Source organism: Mobula hypostoma, chromosome 9 (assembly GCF_963921235.1).
Source record: "Mobula hypostoma chromosome 9, sMobHyp1.1, whole genome shotgun sequence".
Lineage (NCBI taxonomy): Eukaryota > Metazoa > Chordata > Chondrichthyes > Myliobatiformes > Myliobatidae > Mobula > Mobula hypostoma.
The window spans coordinates 100,045,743-100,068,426 of NC_086105.1; the positions used below are offsets into that span (position 1 = coordinate 100,045,743).

General features: G+C 41.2%; 1 protein-coding gene across 2 annotated transcripts in view; it reads right to left on the bottom strand.

The window, feature by feature from the left end:
- The window catches only part of llgl1 (LLGL scribble cell polarity complex component 1), a 100,918-nt gene that overhangs the window by 43,635 nt on the left and 34,599 nt on the right, over positions 1-22,684 (bottom strand). For both annotated transcript variants that reach the window (XM_063058777.1, XM_063058776.1), the window contains exons 3-5: positions 11,905-11,986; positions 8,421-8,551; positions 1,337-1,495 (exon numbers count right to left, since the gene is read on the bottom strand). In XM_063058777.1, the coding sequence (XP_062914847.1) occupies positions 1,337-1,495; positions 8,421-8,551; positions 11,905-11,986 (372 nt within the window). The remainder of the gene's footprint in view (positions 1-1,336; positions 1,496-8,420; positions 8,552-11,904; positions 11,987-22,684) is intronic.

Genomic DNA, 22,684 nt, shown 5'->3' on the forward strand with positions numbered 1-22,684 from the left:
TACAATGACAATACTTCAAAAACATTTGGATAGATCAAGGTTAGGAAAGGTTTAGAGCAGGGGTTCCCAACATGGGGTCCACAGACCCCTTGCTTAATACTATTAGTCCATGGCATTAAAACAGTGGAAACTCCTGGTTCAGAGAGATATGGACAAAATGGAAGTAAATGGGACGAGTTTAGTTAGGCAACTTGGTCAGCGTTGACGAGTTAGGCTGCCAGGCCAGCTTTCCATGCTGGGTTAGCTCTAGGACTCTAGTAACGCAGAAAGTCCAGGAGTGAAGTTACAAGAGTGGATTTGCAAAGGAAATTAGGAAAGCAAAAGGTAGCACATAAAAAAATATTGCCAATCAAAATCAACAAATACATATGGTGCAAAATAGTAGGCATAGGGCCCAAAGACAAAAGTGACCTGACAGCAGAGAAAGGTATTAGGATGGGTGTATTATATTGTCCTGCTCAGTTTTGTACAGAGTGACCTTGTTATCAACAGCAGGGCAAACAGACACAGCACACTGACCGAGGCAGAATAGGAAAAGACCAACAGAAAAGACATTAATCCACAGACTGGCACAATAGCGTGACCTGGGGTCAATTCTGCTGTTGTGTGTCAGGTGCTTGTATGCTCTCCACAAGACCATGTGGATTTCCTCCTGGTGCTCCAATTTCCTCCTACGTTTCAAAAGATGGGTTTAAATGGGTGGCGCAGGCTTGCTGGGCCAGAAGGACCCATTACCAGGCTGCATTTCTAAATAAAATCCAGCTTCGACATCTACACAGGTTTAAAATTTAAATCTGACCTGACCCAAGGTACTTTTATTTCACTACCCAACATGAAGGACATGCATTGCCAGAGATCCAAAACTTACTGGCAAAGCAAGATCATGATGAGTTAAACATGACCACACTTTATAAGTACATGGTTTTACCATAGCAAATTGTAGAGCAATTTTCCTTGTGAGAATTTTAAAAGTGCAATTACAAAATTTTATACTTTAAAACATTACATACACCAAAACCACATTGTGCACAAGGATATGCAAAATATTTCAGGGTCACATTTACAAATCAGCACAGGTTTAAACTATTTATTAACTTCTCTTGCCCACGGCCACACAAGCAGCCAGTTCCTAGCTCAATCAAAACTTTGACTATAGGCAATGTTAAACTAAATTAACTCTCCATCTTTGTCCTTCCCAGATGGACAGCAGAGAAAATGGAACACAAGTTTCCCAGAGACCAAACGTTTTTCAGTACTAGTTGAGGAGGAGGGAGATATCAGCTAATGTGCAACCATTTAATATGTTACAATTTTAATATCCCAGAGGAAAACTTACCCTTGCAAGACTTCATCCTGAAGGAGAGTTCTATCGTCCAGCAGCTGCACTGAAGGCAAATCCAAGAAGTACACACCTCCACCTTCTGTCCCCAAGCATGCCACTTTGCAGCAAGACCTTAACATGATCACAGTAATTCTGGTAATGCTGGGAGGAGCACTATATCAGGAGAAAATAATATTTTAACATGTTAAACATCAGTAGAAAGACCACTCTTTTTTCAGCATATTAGAACAAATTTGGCAGAGTTTCTCATCTATTACAGAAAAATGTGAACACTAGAATGGAGATTAACAGCAATCAGTCCAAATGGGAAATTCTCCTCTCTTAACCACCTAAAGGTACTGTAGATCTCACCTGGGCAGTAAAAACTGTACAGATGCTGATGCAAACTGACAACTGCACAAACTGCTGTAGATTTACATCAACTCCAGCTCCCTCACTTCTCTGCACTAGTGGCAAGCTAGTGTGCAAGGTGTACAAACACTCTTATCCACCATTATACGCTGCTTTGCAGCGGGGATCACTGTCACACTACAACAGATAGACCCTTCTTCTACATGCAAAATGCTCACTGATTTGAACATCCTAGCCAACATACCAACTTGAGTCTTACACCTTGGTTAATTACTCAAACTAAAAGGTTAATATTATACTTTGGTTAGCAAACCATTCAAGTTACCAGAACTGAGGGGCAAGAGAACAAGTCTAGTAACTAAAGGCCTGGTCACTTCTACAGACTTCCCTCTGTTGTATATTACTGTTCTAGCACCGCATCCAAGCTTCAGTAGAATTCTCTGGATTCAAGAGTAGACAAAAGAAAGAAAAGTTGGGGTCGGGGGGGTAGAGACAATCTAACCAGTATAGATAATCATGAAAATGTTTCTGGGATGGGAATGCTCTCCAATACATTTTGGAAATTGGAAAGTTGCAACTAAAAATTGCATTGCAGCACCCAGGAAACAAAAAAGATACAACTTACAAGGCAAGATGTTCTAATAAAAGGAATTAAATTCTACAGTTCAGTATACGCGTCACAACTGAAGCCAAAAATACACACTGGCAAGGAAAATTCCTACTTAAAGGATCTATTACCACAGACTAACAAAAATTGACCACTCTCAAATTACAGCAGAAACTCCAAAAAAAAATCACCAAAACAGCTCTGTTTACCAGCAATTACCATAAAGTTACAGGCACAATTACTTCTTCAGTATTAAGTTCTCTCCCTTGCCACATTTAATCAATATAAACATTAGCAAGGTCCAGCATGTGAGGTTAGTTAAGCAGATTCAGTTGCATAGCATTCAGGTAAATTACACTGGACATTGGCTTCGCAAGAGAAACCAGAGTGGTAGCGGATGGCTGCCTCCTTGACTGGAGGTCTGCGTAATACAGATCAATGTTGGGTCCATTGTTGTTTGTCATCTATAATCAACAATTTGGATGATAATTTTGCTAACTGGATCAGCAAATTTACAGATGAGACCAAGATTAGGGGTGTAGTGAACATCTAGGAAGGCTATCAAAGCTTGCAGTGAGATCTGGACCAACTGGAAAAATGGACTGGAAAAGGATGGCAGAAGGAGTTTAATACAGACTAGTGTGAGGTGCTGCAATGTGGGAGGACCAACCAGGGTAGGACTTGCACAGTGAATAGTAGAGCACTGAGGACTGTGGCAGAAGACAGGGATCTGGAAATACAGATTCACAATCCCTTGAATGTGGCGTCGCATGTAGATCGGGTTGTAAAGAATGCCACAGAAGGCGTTAAGAGTTTGGAGATCAATTCCGGTGCTATTCTGTGAAGAGTATCTCTACGTTCTCCCCATGGAATATGTGGATTTTCTCCAGGTGTCCGGTTTCCCCTTGCAGTCCAAAGATATTCAGGGTAGGGTACTTGGGCACTGTAAATTGGCCAGTGATTAGAGTTATTCAGGTTTGGCAGGGGTTGCTGGGATGGCATGGTTCAGAGGGCTGGAAGGGCCCACTCCATGATGTCTCCCTAAATAAATACAAGTTGTACAACTTGTTGGTGAGGTCCAGTTTGGAGCAGTGTCCAGTCCTGGTCACCTACCTATAAGCAAGATGTACAGAGAAAATTTACAAGGATTTTGCCAGGACTCGAGAGCCCAAATGACAGGGAGAGGTTAACAAGGTTCGGACTTCATTCCCAAGAGCATAGGAGAATGTGGGGAGATTTTATAGAGATATATCACAAGGGTATAAGATGGGAATCAGAATAAATTTAATATCACTGCCATATGTACAGAAATTTGTTTTGCAGCAGTACATTGCAATCCATAATAAAAACTATAAATCTCAATAATAATTATTAAATAAGTTGTGTAAAAAGAGCAAAAAAAATAATGCACATGGGTTCATTGTTCATTCAGAAATCTGATGGTGGAGGGGAAGTAACTGTTTCTGAAATGTTGAGTGTGTCTTCAGGCTCCTGTCCCTCCACTTTGATTTTAGCAATGAGAAGAGGTTATGTTCCAGATGATGGGGGACCTTAATGATGGACACTGCCTTTAGAAGATGCCCTCCGTGCTGGGGAGACCGATGGAACTGGTTGAGACTACAACTTTCTGCAGCTAGGGATACCGATTCTAGGACAAATACAAGCAGAATTTTGAGGTTGGGCGAGACCAGAACTAAAGGTCATGGGTACAGGGTGAAAGGTTAAATATTGAAGGGGAATACGAGGGGGAGCTTCTTCACTCATAGGTGGCAAGTGTGGAACAAGCTGCCAGTATAAGTGAAGGATGCAGTCAATTTCAACATTTAAGAGCAGTTGGGTAACTACATGGATAGGAGGAGTAAAGAGCACTATGGTCCAGGTATAGGTTGATAGGACACAGGAGATTAAAAATTTAGCATTGACTAGATGGGCCCAAGGGCCTATTTCTGTGCTGTAGTGTTCTGACTATGACAAGCTTATTCAACTAATATGTTATAGAATTAGAGAACACACCCACTTCTCATTGGATAATGCAAAGTGAAATGGAAGATAATTGGGCTAAGGATACCACCCTTGAGGAACTCTTGCAAAGTCCATGGGCCTATGCTCAACTCCTCATTCTAGTTCCCCATAACCTTCAATAAGCAATACCACCTTCTTCGAGGTACAACTCCAGTCAAGGGAAGAGTTTTCCCTCAATTGCCAGTGTCTTCAGTTTGATTCCTGAATGTTATACATAATCAAATGATGTCTTCATGCCTTAGTAATCAGCTCTTTGATTCACGTTTGGATCAAAGCTTGAATGCCCAAATCACCAGTGACAGACAATAGTGCCAATTGATAGTGGAGGTAGTAATATATTCTATCACTTTTGTTGATAACAGAGCAGAGTAATGGGTTGGTAATTAGCCAGTCCTGACGAAGGGTCTCAGCCTGAAATGTCAACTGCACCTCTTCCTAGAGATGCTGCCTGGCCTGCTGTGTTCACCAGCAACTTTTATGTGTGTTGCTTGAATTTCCAGCATCTGCAGAATTCCTGTTGTTAGCCAGTTGGATATATTACTTTATGGACAGTTCATACCTGGATAATTTTCCACAACTGCATGATGACAATATTTTATCTTTACTAGACGAGAAGTACATTACATTCTGGAATGCAAACCTCTAGCAGAACAGACAGGATGTGGTCTGACTGCACAGCCTTCATTGTACCCAGTGCTCTGTTGTTTACTGACAACACATGGAATGAATTGAACTGGCTGAAAATTACAGTTTCACATAAGAGGAATTGTGATTAAAATATTGCATCACTGGATGATTTATGCAAGATTTCAGCAGCCAATTTCCAACTGAAAGCAGATCACTGCAGACCAGGTTCAGATTAAAAAGCAACATTTTAGTATTTTGGAGTAGTTAAAATTTTTTGATGCCTTGTGCATTGAGTTGAATGGTGATTAGCAGCTGGATGGGAACTGGCAAGGGAAATTTGATTCATGCAATAACCAATGTTCAGAAACAGTGAAACTAGCTTTCAGACTGTCGAGTCAAACTGAGTAAATACAGAGCTTGAGTGGAGGCAAGGCACTTATTAGATTGGAGGTAAAACAAGCAGCAAATTGATAGAAGCATTCAAAGAACACTTGGCTGAAATGTTTAACTACTATCTCTGCAGCAAGGAATTTTAATTTTCCTATATAAACCCAGTGTTGGTGTGGGGGGGGGGGGTGGGGAAGAGAAGAATAAAACAAAAAAGACTTTCAATGAATGATCTACCACTGGGCTAGGATCCAAGTGTAAACAGATTAAAGTGGCATCATCCATAATCACCTGTGTATCATTTCTGACAAGTGTTTATTTTTAAAATTACATCAAGACAGTGCCTTGTAAACGTATTCAGTTCCCAACTCTGCTCGCAAAGGAATACAACCAGGGACTTGATCAATTTAACTGAGAAATTTATTTGTGAATCACATTCCGCCCCCCCACAGTACAGCCGAAGTTTTAAAAAAGCAAGGGAAATTGTAAAGCATCAATAACTGAAATGTCAGCAGTTCAAAAGTATTCATTCCACTTTGTTCAGTACGCAGTTGAATCACCTCTTGCAGCTATTACAGCCAGTAGTCTTTTTGGACAAGTCTCTATTATCTTTGCACAATGTGATGGAGCAAGATTTGCCCACCCCTCTTAAAAAAAAAATTGCTTAAGCTGTGCCAAATTTTGAGGTCTTGTCGAGATGTTTGATTGGGTCAAGGTTACGACTCCAATGGGGCCACTCAAGGACGCCAGTATTTTTTCCCATTTGAAGCCACTTCATGGTTGCTCTGCCAATGCACTTGGGTGGTTGTCTTGCTGAAAGACCAACTTCCTCCCCAGTTTAACCTTTCTGGCAGAGACCAACAGGTTTTTATCCAGGATCTTTGTATTTAGCAACATTTATCTTCCCATCATTCCTAACCAGATTTCCACTCCCTGCTCCTGAAAAGCACTTCCACTGTACAATGCTACCTCCACCATACTTTACAGTAGGATGGTGTTACCTGGCTGATGCGCAGTACTAGATTTACGCTACACACACTGCTCAGTGATGAGGCCATATTATATACTTTGGTCTCATTTCGCCACAAAACCCTCACATCTTTACAGTATCTACAAGAACTCCTTGTTCTCCCTTTTGCTGAAGATAATTCTTTATGACCTTGCCCCTGTATTTGCAGTTGTTATCCTGCTGCAGAATGAAGTTGCCTCCCAGCAGGATCAGACGCCTTCCTGATGGTCTGCTTGGCTTCTCAACATTGAGAATCCCACTAATTCAGACTAGATTACCAACTCCATTTGCAGAAATGCTGCCCCAAAACTGCAGGGAACCTTTGCCGTGCTCATTGTTGGCTCCAGATACTCATTCATGTAGCACTCTCCAACTTTTGTACAGATAAACCAACTCCTGTTTGAGCCAAAAATTTCAAGTTTTGACTCATCAATCCAGAGCACTTGCTGCCTTTGTTCAGCACTCCAATTCTTGTTTTTGTGCAGCAAGTCTCTTGGCTTAGTTTCCACTTTGGAGGAATGGCTTTTTGGCTGCAACTCTTCAATGAAGACCACTTCTGACAAGACTTCTCTAGACTGTAGAGGGGTGTACTTGGGTTCTTGTAATTTTGGTGAGTTTAGGGCTAATAACAGAGTTGAACTTCCAGTTTAGAGAAGTCAGTTTGATGCATCTCTTGTTTGCTACACTCAGTTTCCATGGATGACCACTGCATTTTTGGTCCTCAACCTTAACTGCTTCTTTCGCACTTCTGCAGAAGAGCTTGGACAGTACATCTTGAAACTGCTGTCTGCCGTGAAATTTCTGCTTGGGATAGACCTTGCTAATGCAAGGATGACCACTTTGTGTTTTGTTGCTATGTTCACTCTTGCCATAGTCTAAGAGTTGATGATTTGAAGGTTAAACTGTCACATCTGCCCACACCCTCACCTTTTAGTTTGGTTGTCTTTGCCCAGTTTGATTCCTCTACACCAGTTTGTTCCAATTAATCAGTTTAGTTCATTCAACTCGTTATGTCATTGATCATTAATCATCGTGATCTGTTTAATCATACACTAGGCTATAAACCGACAAAGTCACCAAGCCTTTATTTAAAATGTGGTCTATTACTTAACATTACTTTAATGAAATAAAAAATCTAATATTTAATTTTTTGGAAAATATTTGGAATCTAACATTTGCTCTTTTCTATGACACACTAATGCAAAAGACTAGAAATAAATATCTGGTGCAAAATTGATATAAAAATCTGGTTACCCAAGACTTTTGCATAGTACCGTACATCAAATTGGATGAGTTGGTAAGGTAATATACAGTACTGTACCCAAGGAAAGTTAGCACAGCAATTACAAAGAGGATGAATACTTTTCCAGCCCCACAATTTTGCTTCACTTTTAGTAAATTGTTGACAGGTTTTGGAATTTGATATGATGCACAATGTTTTGTAGATTAGCTCAAAAACCATAATTCAATATATTTTAAATTTAGAAAATAGTTGTGGGAGCTAAATACTTTTCCCAAGGTATTGTACATTATCCCTCAATTGACAAATAACATTAGCAATAGCTCTCTTGGACAAAGATAAAAGACTGTTTATTAATCAATGTTAACAAGCTTCATACATTGGAAGCATCAGTTTTCTCTACATTCACATCATGGCCCATACATGGAACTCCAAACCAGCAACATTCCTCATTTGGAATCTGCCAAGCTATTAGTCCTCACCATCAGATTACTTTGATTAACTTAATGTTTGCCATTTTCCCAGCTCCCTTCTAAATCTTTGTCCATAGTCCAGCAATTCTAATGTCAAACACCCTTTCCGACACCTACCTTTGGTCATGTGATCTCACTATTCCCATCACTCTCATCATAACCCTTAATACCCTCTGCTCTCAGAGCAACGGGCATTAAATGCTCAAGACATGAAATGCTAGAACAGATTTAAGTGTAGAATCAAAAGCAGGATTATAGCTTCAAGCAGAGCTGTTCTGATTTGCCTTCATCATACAAACAACCTGCTCATCGTTCCTTCTCTCTCACTATTTGCATCAAAAGAAAAGATTAGGTTTTTGTACTTTGCGCCATCGAATCCTGGCCGCCCAGGAAGTCTGAAAGTTCGGACTTCTTCCAGGAAAGAATAGTTGTTCTTTTGATTAATCTCCCACAAGTGAATGGTATTATCATCTAACAAAGACAGTAGGCGGCCCTGGGGAGAGAGAAAAAGTGAAACATGGTGAATTACAAAAAAATCTGCGCTTGCTGGTAGTGTGAAACAAAAAACAAATGCTGGAAATACTTAGATCAAGCAGCATCTGTGCAGAAAGAAACAAAATGTTTCTGCCCAATGATCCTTCAGAATTGGGACTATTTAGAAAACTCAAACTTAAAACACACAGGAATGGCGTATAGAATAAACCAGAATTTTGTGATAGAATGGGGACAAAGACTTGATGACACTGATTAGAGCCTGATCTGCTGGGCTTTACCCACCATTCCACTTTACTCTTCCCTTCTCCTATTCCCTACACTTTTAGATTGATTAGCTACCATTACTTACAGGCTTTCTTAAATCAATGCCAATCAGTGTCTTCCATCTTCTCTTCATCTCCAGCCCATCACGGACACTGCCTTTGTTTTCTCCATCCCGTCTTCAGATTTAACTATGCTTATTTTCTAATTTTCCCAATTCCAGATGATAACCAACTGGAAATGCTAATTGTTTTTCTGTTCGTGGATGATTTCCAACATGCTGGGTATTCCTATCGATTACTTTCATTTCAAATACAGAAAAGGGGAGGTGACTAGTGCTTTTATAGGTGTAAGTAACAGAACTGTGCCTTTTAAACTAATTCGCTCCAACTTGGTTGCCTCACCTTGGGCATCAATTATCCTGAGCCCGGTTTTCAGGTGAATGCAGCCTCAGGGGAAGCAAAGTGAATATTGCTTGCTAACTTGCATACATGCACAGTACTGAATAAATTAGAGAGGGACAGTTAACTGTGGAAGAGACCCTGCACACAACCCCCACTCTCTAGCCTAGAGAGAGCAGAGGTGCTGCATTAAAAAAAAATCACAATTTCCTGCTGTTATTATGACACTTCTCAAACAAGACTGAAAATCTCATTTGAGAGGACAATGAAACTCAAGAGCCTGAGTCTATCAAATCTGCACGAGTTTCTCCAGGAAATGATCAGCTGAGTTCTAAGAGTGAAATCAATTTTTAATCCCTTGCGTTTATCAGTAAGACAGTCCAGCTGCAATAGTGTGCACTGATTGTATTGTCCCATTATAACATTGCATTAAATATTTTGTTTATTGAGACATAGTATGTCATTGTTTAAATTAAGCCAATGGCTCCACGATAGTCTGCTTCACTCTCACTAATCTATCTCAAATGCAGATGTTATAGATTAGAAAAGCCATTTGGTATAACACTATTCCATCTGCCTGAAAAGACTGGGTACTATTTCATGATGTCACTAGATATTGAAGCTCATCTTTATTGCTTTTGCAAAAAAGTTTTTATTCCATGCATATTCTGTAGTTGTTCATCCTAACTGAACACAAATATCCCAGCTTTTATTTCTCTGCTTTCTTGACAATATTGTCTGTTTAATACCGTATGATGTCTCTTCAAATGGCAAACACCTGCAGTCACTCCTCACAATACAGCCTTTGACATTGAGAAGGAACGCAAATGACTCCAGCAGCTGAATAACATTCTTACATCTTAGAATTAAAAATGGGCACAGTAAATAACTTGACAATGGGATCTTCACCTATTCTGACAATATTGAATTACAAACCAAAACAATAAACAAGAGATTCTGCAGAAGCTGGAAATCCAGAGTAACAGAAAATGCTGGAGGAACTCAGATCAGACATCTATGGAAAGGATTGAGGCAGACACACTTCTTCAGGACTGGAAGGGCGGGGAGAGTTGATGTTCATACCATCAGGATAGAAGCCAACTAGATATAATATGAAGTGTTGCTCCTCCACCCTGAGAGTGGCCTCATGTCAGAAGAAGCCATGGACCAACATGTCAGAATGGGAATGGGGATAGGAATTAAAGTTGTTGGCTACCAGGAAATTCCTCTTTTGGCTGATCGAGCCGAGGTGCTCGACAAAGCGGTCCCTCAATTTACGTCAGGTCTCTCCAATGTACAGGAGGCTGCATCGGAAGTGCTGATTACAATAGAGCACCCCAACTGATTTGCAGGTCAAGTGTTGCCTCACATGGAAGGATTGTTTAGGGCAATGAATAGAGGTGAGGGAGGTGGCGAATGGGCAGGTATGGCATTTCTCTCACTTGTAAGGGTATGTGCCAGGAGGGAGAGTGGGGAGGGATGAATGGACAAGGAAATCATGGGAGTGATCCCTGTAGAAAGCAGAGTGTTAATGGGGGGGGGGGGGAGGGGGAAGAGAGGAGGTTTATAATGCACCTCTGCTCCATCTGCCAAAAGAAGCATTTCCCAATAGCCAACGATCGTCATTCCTATCCCCAATCCTGTAAAGACATGCCAGTCCATGGCCTCTTCTCCCACAATAAGACCACTCTCCGGGTGGATCAGCAACACTCCGTTCTGTATAGGTAGCATCCGACCTGATGGTATGAACAACTTCTTTGGTAATTTTTCTTCCTCTTTTCTTTTTCCCTCTCCCTTACCACTTCTATTCCCTACTCTGTCTGGCCTCTTACCACTTCCTTATCTGCTACCACCTCCCCCTCCAGTGCCCCTCCTTCCCTTTCTCAAATGGTTCATTCTCCTCTGTCAGATTCCTTCTTCCCTATCCCTTTACCTTTCCCAGCCACTTGTCTTCACCCACCATCTTCTAGCTTGTCTTTCTTTGCCTCACCTCACCTTTAATTTTGACATCTCCCCCTTATTTTTCAGTCCTGAAGGGTCTTGGCCTGAAACAGTTTATTCATTTCCATAGATGCTGCCTGAACTGTGAGTTCCTCCAACATTTTGTGCAAGTTAAACCAAAACAAGTGTTACTTTATCAATTGCTGCTCTGCACTGGCTCATAAAGGTACCAGGTAAGTATTGGTTTCATCTTTAGCTCTTATTATTTGGGAGCAAATATTGCTCATTTTCTTTGTGATATTCACATTTCCATTAAGTTTTACTTGCCATTTTATCCCCCACAATCAGATCACAGGTGACCTGTTATGGGGGAAAGGGGGAGAGTGGTGGTGGTGGGGTCGTCACATTCCTACAAAGTTGTCCCTGTCATTTTCGTGGCAGTGTCATCTGTGCTAGCTTGACTAAATGAGGTGTGTTAAAAAATATATACTTGCTACCGCAAAATTTTATTCTAATCTATTTCTCACACATTTTTAGCACTGATTTGTGAATACCGCAAGGGGGAGTTTCTATTGCCCAAACAGGACTGTAAGTAATGCAGGCTGTGTGGAAGGGGGGGTTCCTGTACAACAGGAACACCATTCATGGTACCTCTTCTCCAAACCCCTCTAAATAACACAGAATAAGGCTTTTTTGCAAAACCATTTTGCTTGGTGTGCCTCTATTTGCACAATGAATATTGGCATACCTGGCCAGGTAGAAAGTGTATCTGCGTCACTGTGCCAGTTTCTTTGTGTAGCCCTGTAAACTCCACGCCTGGAACTCCATAGCTTAAAAATTAAAAGTTAAGGAACAAACACCTGTAAAATTACCATAATTAAATGAAGTTTGTGCTCAGAACAGTTCTGCTCCTCTGCATTCAGCTTTGAGAACTCTAGAGCAGGAATGCATCACGTTTGAAGGTACATATCACACTGCCCATCAGGTGCAAAAGTACTATATGGATTGACCATGCCTGGCTCCACTTACCCACCAGTGAGTTTCCGCTCACCCATTTCCTTCAGCAGCCAAGCTTGATCCCTGAATTTTAAATGATGCCTCTCTGCCATTCACTTTATCACCAGAAAATACTTCAAAAGCCATTGTTCTTCGAAAGGACAATGGTGCAGCTAATCGAGCAACTACACCCACAACACCAACAATCAAGGTTTCAAGCATCGTCTGCAGGTGGGTGAAGAGAACCCGTGTTTTAGATCAAAAGTCCATTGGACCATATGATACAAGAGCAAAACTAGGCCATTTGGCCCTTTGAATATTCGCTGCCATTCCATCATGCCTGATTTATTAATCCTCTCAACCACATTCTCCTGCTTTCCCCTTGTAACCTTTGACGTTCTAACTAATCAACAACCTATCAACCTCTACTTTAAATATATTCAATGTCTTGGCAGCCACAGCCATATGTGGAAATAAATTCCACTGATTCACCACCTTCTGGCTAAGGAAATGCTTCCTAATGTGTTCTAAATGGACGTTCCTCTATTCTGTGGCTGTGCCCTCTGGTCCTCGATTCACTCATTACAGGAAGCATCTTCTCCACATCCACTTTATCGAGGCCTTTCAATATTCAATAGGTTTCATTGAGATCCCCCCCCCCACCCCATTCTTTTAAATTACAGCAAGAACAGGCCTAGAATACATTAACCCTTTCATTCCCAGAAACATTTTTGTGAACCTCCTCTGGGTCCTCACCAACATCAGCACAATGGTTTTTAGGCAAGGGCCCCAAAACAGCTCTCAATACACCAAGTGCAGCCTTATAAAGCTTCATCACATCCTTGCTCTTATATTTTAGTCCTCTCAAAGTGAATGCCAACATTGCATTTGCCTTCCTTACCATCGACTCAGCCTGCACGTTAACTTTCAGGGAATCCTGCACAAGAACTCCTAAGTCCCTTTGCACCTCCGATTTTTTAATTTTCTCCCCATTTAGAAAACAGTCTATGCCTTTATTTCTTTTACGGAAGTGCATGACCATACACGCTCCTGCACTAAATTACATCTGCTACTTCTTTGCCCATTCTCCCAACGTGTTTAAGTCCTTCTGCAGATTCCCTGCTTCCTCAACAGTACCTGCCCCTCCACCTAGCTTTGTTTTGTCCATAAACTTGGCCAAAACAGCATTTAATTCATCATCCAAATCAATGATATTGAATGCAAAAAGCTGTCCCAATACCATTCTGTGCAAAATACCACTAGTTGCTGGAAGCCAACCAGAAAAGGCCCCCCTTTATTCCCACTCTGTCTCCTGCCAGTCATAGTATCTTTCCCGTAATACAATGGGCTCTTATCTTGTTAAGTAGCCTCATGTGTAGCTCCTTGTCAAAGGCCTTCTGAAAATCCAAGCATACAACATCTCTGACTCTCCTTGGTCTATCCTGCCTGTTATTTCCTCAGAATTACAACCGATTTGGGTTGAACTTGTGCATCAGGCTTCAATCTGAAACATCGCCAAATCATCCCCACTAAGGTGCTGCAGCAGACTCTTGTAGACCCAGGTTTCAATCCTAACACCTACTACTGGCTGTATGAAGTTTCTACATTCGCTCCATGACCATAGATTTCCCCTAGATCCTTAACCCAAAGCCCAGGTTGGTAGGTTAAATGGAGACTGAAAATTGCCTCTTGGGTGCAGGTGGATTCTAGGAATTGCCTAGAATAAAATGTAGCAGACAAACCAAGAGGCTATTTTAGGTCTTGTATAATGAAACAGAATTATGATCACTTTTATCCAGTGGATTAACTTTGAGGGTATCAGACACTGTTAAATTCTTCATCTCAAGCCAAAAACTAATTTTAAACATAACAGAAGGGAGGTATGAGGGGCATTTTCATCACGAGTTAGGAAATCACATTTTAAAAATCACATCTGCTGATGGCAAATTATGCAAATTTTAAAATTCTGAATGAAATTACATACTATTGAAAAATAAAAGAACTAAAGTATTCTGTGAGTGGCCATCTAAAATTAATAATGGTATTACATTAAAAAGGAGATTGCAGTGTGAAGCAGAGGGTAAACCTGGAGAATGTAATGGCTATTAACCAAACATTTACAAAAAATTTAAAACCTGAAAATAAGGAATTCAGGAAAAACTGAACAAATTTGGAGAATTTTACAAGTATGCAAAAACAAAAAACTTAAGTAAACACGATAACTGAGAAGCGAAGGCAGGAAAATCTGAGGAGTAAAGAAATAGCTGAGATGTTCATTAAGAATTTTGTCCCATCTTCACATATAGAACAGTAGTAAAACCCAAATACAGCAGCAAACTAGACTACTTAAAGCAGGGAACATTCAGTGACGAGTGGTAGAAGAACTAATGGGGTTAAAGGTTGACAAATCCACAGGACCTGAAGGCCAGGATGTTGAGATTCTATGAGTTGAATGAAGAGACATTAGATATGATAGTGTCAGTGTGAGACAGCACAGAAACAGGTCCTGGGGCCCAGTGAGCCTTGACGAAGGGTTCCGGCCGGAAACGTCGACTGATCTTTTCCACGGATGCTGCCCGACCTGCTGAGTTCCTCCAGCATGTTGTGAGTGTTACACAGTCCCACTGACCTGCATCTATCATTGATCTGAACTTATCTATATCACTCTGCACACTCTTCCCATCTTCTGCAAAATTTGCTTTATCACTCAATTCAGTATCATCAGCAAATTTAGATAGAGTCACTTCTTTCAGTCCCCTCTTCCAGATCGTTAACGTATATAGTGAACAGTTGTGGGCCCAGCACCGACCTCTGTAGCACACCACTCACCAAACAGAGTAACACCCATGTATCCCAACTCTGCTTTCTATTAGTTAACCAATCCTCTATCCATGCTAATACATCACCCCTTAACTCTATGCATCCTTATCTTATGGACAAGTCTTTTAAGTGACACCTTATCAAATGCCTTCCAGAAATCTAAGTAAATAACGTCCATCTGTTCCCCTCTATCCACTGTGATATACTCGTGTCTTTTGTTCCTTGCTACCTATACCTGCTATGCATCTTAACCGAGGCCTCAATCTCTAGAAAACCAGGCACCCCTAAACCTGTTAGCCTTGACTTTTACATACAATATCCTAACAGGAACAGACAAACTCTACTCTCAATTACACTTTTGAAGTCCCCCCACTCATCATATATCCCTTTGCCAGAAGGCAACCTATCACAATCCACAGCTGCCAGATTCTTTGATGCCATCAAAATCAGCCTTTCTCCAATACATAAATTAGATGACCAGACCTATCATTCTCCATAATAATCTTTAAAATAATAGAATCATGAACAATCCCCAACACAAACTTCTGCTACTGGACCTTGCACCCTAATCAGATGCAGTATCATGGCCCCTCTAGCTGGGACCCCTATATTGATTAAAGGACTTTTCCTGAACATATTTAACAAATTATTTTACAGTATGGGAATCCCAGTAAGTGCAAAGTTAAAAATCACCCATCACAACTTTGTTTTTCTTGCAAATGTCTGCTATCTTGCTACAAATTTGCTCCTCTAAATCCTGATAACCACTGAGGGGATCTATGACCCCATTAATATGGTCATCCCTTTCTTATTCTTCAGTAAGCAAGCCCTGCAGTCTGTCCTGTCGGAGGGCTGCTATAACATATTCCCTGAGGAGCAATGCCTCCCCCTCCATCACGTCTAAAGCAGAACCCCAAAGCACTGAGCTGCCACTCTCACCCCTTCTGCAACCATGTCTCTGTAACAGCTACAGTATGTTGAGCCACGCTCTAAGCTCATATGCCTTATCTACAATACTTTTTGAACTGAAATAAATGCAATGCAGAACATTAGTCCCACCACACTCAACCTTTCTGTCCCCATCTTTGAATGCAGGCTTAACATCTGCTTTCCCCACAACCATTCTAGTTGCTGCCCTGACACTCTGGTCCCCATTCCCCTGCAACGTTTATTTAAAAACGTCAAAGCAGCACAAGCAAGCCTTCCTGCAAGGATATCAGACCCAAAAATCCTTGTGATGAGTTTTCAAATTCCTCCATTGATTTTGGAAATATGTAAATAAACTCATAAGCAAGATGAGATCATGTAACAACGAACTACAAAAATGATAACAGGCTAACCATGAAACTGCTGGAATTGATTAAGTTAGTTTCAAAAAGAGCACATGATTAAGCAGAGTTAACACTCTTATGAAAGGGGAACTCATTTGTCAAATCTACTTTTTGTTACTGTGACCACCAGGTCAGATAAAGGGAACTGGTTAATTAAGTACATTTAGATTTACCTCTAACAGGAAGAACAAAAACTATTTTTGCGTGCCCTTGTAAATAAATCAAAGTGAGTACGTACAGCAAATAATTAGGACAAACATGATTTTTCGCAAACAGGCTTAAGAGTAGTTAGGAATGACAGGAATCTTAAAGCAATATTCTGAAAAGCTTTGGCATCCGGCTGATGTCGAGTAAAATGTTTTTGCTGGCTGAAGAGTCCAAGATAAAGCAGCACAGTATCAAAATTAAGAGCAGACCTGAAACTCAGAGGACTCAAAATTTTCAGAATCACTGACCCTTGATATTTATAGAACATTAGAGATGTGCAAAAATAAAAATAAATGCAGGTAGGGATGAAAAATAGCCATGAAATGCTTTGAGAGGTTGGTCGTGATTAGACTGAAGTCCTGCTTCAGCAAGGACCTGGACCCAATGCAATTTACCTATCACCACAATAGGTCAACGACAGACGCAATCTCAATGGTTCTTCACTAGGCCTTAGACCATCTGGACAACACAAACACCATGTCAGGATGCTGTTCATCAACCATATCTCAGCATTTAAACACCAACATTCCCACAATCCTGATTGAGAAGTTACAGAACCCGGGTCTCTGTACCCCCTCTGCAATTGAATCCTTGACTTCCTAACCAGAAGACCACAAACTTCCTCCTTGCTGACGAGCAACACTGGTGCAACTCAGGGGCGTGTGCTTAGCACACTGCTCTACTCTATATACCCATGACTGTGTGGCTAGGCATAAATCAAATATCATCTATAAATTTGCGGATGATACAACCATTGTTGGTAGAATCACAGATGGAGACGACAGGATGTACAGGAGTGAGATATACCAACTAGTGAGTGGTGTCGCAGCAACAACCTGACACTCAACATCAGCAAGACGAAATAGCTGATTAGGGACTTCAGGAAGGGCAAGACAAAGGAACCCATATCAATCCTCATTGGGATCAGAAGTAGAGAGAGTGAGCAGCTTCAAGATCATGGGTGTCAAGATCTGAGGATCTAGCCTGGTCCCAACATACTGATGCAGTTATAAAGGCAAGACAAAGACTATACTTCATTAGGAGTTTGAAGAGATTGGGTATGTCAATACACTCAAACAATTCTATAGAAGTACCATGGAGAGCATTCCAACAGGCCGCATCACTGTCTGGTATTGGGGATGGGGGGAGTTTACTGCACAGGACCAAAAGAAGCTGCAGAGTTGTAAATTTAGTCAGTTCCATCTGGGGTACTAGCCTACAAAGTACCCAGGACATCAAGGAGTGGTGTCTCAGAAAGACAGCATCCATTAAGGACCCCCAGCACCTAGGGTATGCCCTTTTCTCATTGTCACCATCAGGTAGGAGATACAGAAGCCTGAAAGCGCACACTCAGCGATTCAGGAACAGCTTCTCCCCCCACCATCCAATTCCCAAATGGACATTGAACCTGCCAACTCTACCTCACTTTTGAAAATACATTTGTTTTTGCATTATTTTTGATCTATTCAATATGTATATTTTATTCATTTATTTTTTTCCCTGCTAGATTATGTATTGCATTGAACTGCTGCTGCGTTAACAAATTTCACGACACATGCCAGTGATAATAGACCCGATTCTGAATTTGTCAAATGACAGTAGGTTTTGTGCATTCATTTTTTAGGTTAATAAACTTGGATGAAAGAATCCTGTTAGTCAGAGTTACATTGACCAAGCAGGCCAATCTTTTATTTCACTTGGTTCACTCGGATGAAGAGAAGAGGAATGCTCTCACCTTCTACCCAGATGCATTGGGAAATCCAGTTTTGTAAAAGCTTGGGAGTTCAGAGTACAGACCCAATTCAGTTTACTGCTTATTCCCTTAAATAATGATATTATTAATTGAAAATCATGACAATCCAAGACCACGCAGGTTCTAACTACGAGTCAGTATGCACAAAATAAGCCCAAGTCCAGTCTAGTTTTTTTTAAAAAAAAATCCTCCTAATGTAGTCCATGGCATGCCCCAATTTACAACCAAATGCAAAACCAAGGCAAGCTTAAGAACGTAGTTAGAATTATGCCATTTGGCCCATTGAGACTGCTCCACCATTTCATCATGGCTGATCTAATTTTCCACTCAGCCCCAATCTCCTGCTTTCTCCCTGTATTCCTTCATGCCTGACCAAAAATCTATCAACCTCTGCTTCAAATATACAAAAGACTTGTCTCCACAGCTGCCTGGGGCAAAGAATTCTACAGATTCACCACTCTCTGGCTAGAGAAATTACTCTTCATCTCTGTTCTAAAAGGATGCCCTTCTATTTTGAGGCTGTGTCTTCTGGTCTTAGACTCACCCATCATAGGAAAAATTCTCTCCACATCCATCATCACAGACTTTCACCATTTGATAGGTTTCAATGAGGTCACCCCTCATTCTTCTGAATTCTAGTGAATACAGGCCGAGAGCCATCGAACACTCTTCAAATGAAAAGCCATTCAATCCTGGAATGATATTTACTTCTTTGAACCCTCTCCAGTTTCAGCAACATCTTTTCCAAGATAAAGGAGCCCAAAACCTGCTCACTATACTGCAAGTGAGGCCTCACTAGTGTTGTACAAAGTCTCAACATTACATCCTTGCTTTTATATTCTAGTCCTCTTGAAATGAATGTTTACATTGCATTTGCCTTCCTAACACATATTCAACTTGTGAATTAACCTTCAGGGAATCTTGTACAAGGGCTCTCAAGTCCCTTTGGTGCCTCAGCTTTTTTTTGTATTTTCTCTCCATTTAAAAAAATAGTCAACCTTTTCATTCCTTCTACCAAAGTGCATGATCATTCATTTCCCAACACTGTACTCCATCTGTCATTTCTTTGCCCATTCTCCTGATCTGTCCAAGTCCTTCCAAAGCCTCTCCATTTCCTCAAAACTACCTGCCCCTCCACCCATTTTCATATCAGTAAACTTTGCAGCAAACCATCAATTCCTTCATCCAAAAACATTGACATACAATTCAAAAAGAACCTGCCCCAACATAGACCCCTGTGGAACACCAATGGTCACTGACAGCCAACCAGAAAGGCTCCCTTTATTCCCAGTCTTTGCCTCCTGCCACATCAGCCACTGTTGTAGCTTGTTAAGCAGCCTCATGTGTGGCACCATGTCAAAGGCCCTCTGAAAATCCAAATACACAGTATCAACCAATTCTCCTTTATCTATTCTGCCTGTTATTTCTTCAAACAATTCCAACAGGTTTGTCAGATTAATAGATTCACTCCAATCTGAAAGCAGTAAACTACAGCACAAACAATGACAGCTCATTCCTTTCTGGATAAAATCCAAATATCACGTCCACATTCAGAGATAGGGGTTCATTTTCAGTGTCCTCCGAGGCCCTCCTCGTGGAATACGTGTGTTTTCTCTGGATGCTCCTGTTTCTTTCCACAGTCCAAAGATGTACCAGTTAGTAGGTTAATTGGTCATTGTAAATTGTCCTGTGATTAAATATAAAAAGGCATCTGTTAGTCTTGCGAGACCATGGATCTGCGCCTGGAAAGTCTTCACTCTCCAGGGCGCAGGCCTGGGCAATGTTGTATGGAACACCAGCAGTTGCCCATGCTGCAAGTCTCCCCTCTCCACGACACCGATGTTGTCCAAAGGAAGGGCACTAGGGCCGATACAGCTTGGTACCGGTGTTGTCGCAGAGCACTGTGTGGTTAAATGCCTTGCTCAAGGACACAACATGCTGCCTCGGCTGGGGCTCCAACTCACGACCTTCAGATTGCTAGTCCAATGCCTTAACCACTTGGCCACATGCCCACACCGTCGTGTGATTAGGCTAGGGTTAAATCAGGGGTTGCTGGGAAGTGCAGCTTGAAAGGTTTGTTCTGTGCTGTATCTCAGAGTAAAATTTTCCATAATTAAGAGTGTATTTAAGTTGCAGACAACAACAAAAATAATTCCTAAATTTACCTTCCTTTCTTCTCTGGCCGTCAGCAGCTGCAACATGGCTCACAGGACAACTCTTATTGACAAGGTGCAGTGCATTTAGCAGTCAATTAAGCCACATTCCTGGCTTGCTATTTGTCATGATTATGAATGCTTCATGGACAGTCAGAAAAAAAAACGTGCAGTTCAATACATCTCATCTTCTCCCCAAGATTCAAGTCGCAGAAACCTGTCTCCATGCAGTTTAATTCATATCATGCAATATTAACCGAGTGATAGGTACAGAGGCTACAGAACAAAACAACACTCCTGCTACAATACTAAACTTTAGAACAAGTACCTCCTGCCATTGTGTTTCAGCTGTGGTTTACTGCTGTCAGATTGCAGTGAATCTGTCTGGTTTTGCATTTGGTTGCAAGTCAGGAACATGCCATGGACTGCATTAAGAGGGTTTAAACCTGGGGTCGGAAACCTTTTTGCCTCTGTGGGCCAGATCGTGTATTAATGAGCGGATGGTAGACCAGATAAATGCCATAAAAAACTTGAAATATGGGGATTATCCATTTAAATACATCTAGTTAGGTTTTACCTCAAATTAATGAATAAGGCATGCTAGAAAATTATTTATGCTTAAGGTGGTCTACCTCTGGTTTAAACAAACATACTAGATCTGACTTGGGTTGTTTTGTGGGTCCATGAGCCAGTCTTCATTAGGGGACTAGAGTGGAGAGGTCAGTAACTTTAAATTCCTTGGAGTTATCCTATCAGATCTGTCCTGGGACCAGCACACAAGGACAACACAACAGCACCTCTGCTTTCTTGGATGTTTGTGCAGATTTGGCACATCAAAAACTTTGATACAACCAGTCAGGATACTCTCCACTGTGCATCTATAGAAGTTTGTCGAAGGCCTGGTATGGAAATACCAGTGCCCAAGAATGGAAGAGTCCACAAGCCGAGCTCATGACAGGAAAAGCCCTCCCTTCTACTGAGCACATTTACAAAGAGCGCTGCTGCAAGGAAGCAGCATCCAGTATCAAGGGCCTCCACCAACCACGCCTGCTCTCTTCCCGCTACTGCCATCGGGAAAGAAGTACAGGAGCCGCAAGTCCCACACCACCTGCTTCAGAAACAGTTATTACCCTTCAACCATCAGGCTCCTGAACCAGTGTGGACAACTTCACCCACATCACTGAACTTATATCACCACCTATGGATTCATTTTCAAAGACGCGACAACTCATGGTGGAATGCTCTTTTAACTGACTTTTGGTATCATTTATTATTTGCTCAGCTTGCCTTTTGCACATTGGTTTGTTCATTCATCTTTGTAGTTTTTCCACTGATTTTATTGTATTTATTTGTTTTACTGTGAATGTCTGTAAGAAAATAAATCACATGGTGACACATACGTATTTTGATAAATTTATTTTGAACTCTGAACACTGGCCAAGCTGTTCCAGTAAAGTTACAATTTTGACATCAATCTAGCTTTGAAAAGTTACACAAGTAGATTCATTCACAAAAAAGGAGAAATGCATTCTGGCTAAGTAAAGCCCTCAGTCTACTCTCAAATCAGTAATGGGAGGTGTTGTCGACAGTACTCTCAAGCAGCACTTTTGCTCCAATAACTAATCAAAACTAACCAGAGTGAAAATGGTAGAGGAACTCAGCGAGTTGTGAAGCATCTGGACATTGCTGCGGGGTGTTGATCTGAAACCTCAAATGCTTTTCTCTGCAGATGGCACTCTACCCGCCTAGCTTCTTCAGAAGTTTACATTGCTCCAGACTATATCACCGGCAGTCCTTGGCATCTCCAAGAGACTGCAGATGCCTAGCTGATTTTCCTAGTACCACAAAGCTCCTAACCATATCACAGACTTGGTCAAACTGTGGACCAAAGCCAAAGAAAGCCTGCATTTGAATGCAGCATCTGGATAAAACTTAGTAAAGGGGCATCAATGGGAAAACACTGAGTTTGAATCACTACTGCATGATCATCCCAGCCCAGGACATCATTACAGCAGCTCTTCAGAGCAATATCCCAAGCCTAATCTTCAGGGACCTTGCCAATGAGCTTACTTCAATCTTAAGGTCAGACAAGGAGATACTTGTTGAGCAACCAATGTTCAATTTGATAACAACTCAAAACAAAGCACTCAACGACTCAGAGGACATTAAATATGGATGAGAAATTCCGAGCAGCAATTGCATCACAAAAGTGCAAGACAAACATCAACAAGTATACTAACTACGTAGCCTGGATGTTTGCAAACACAA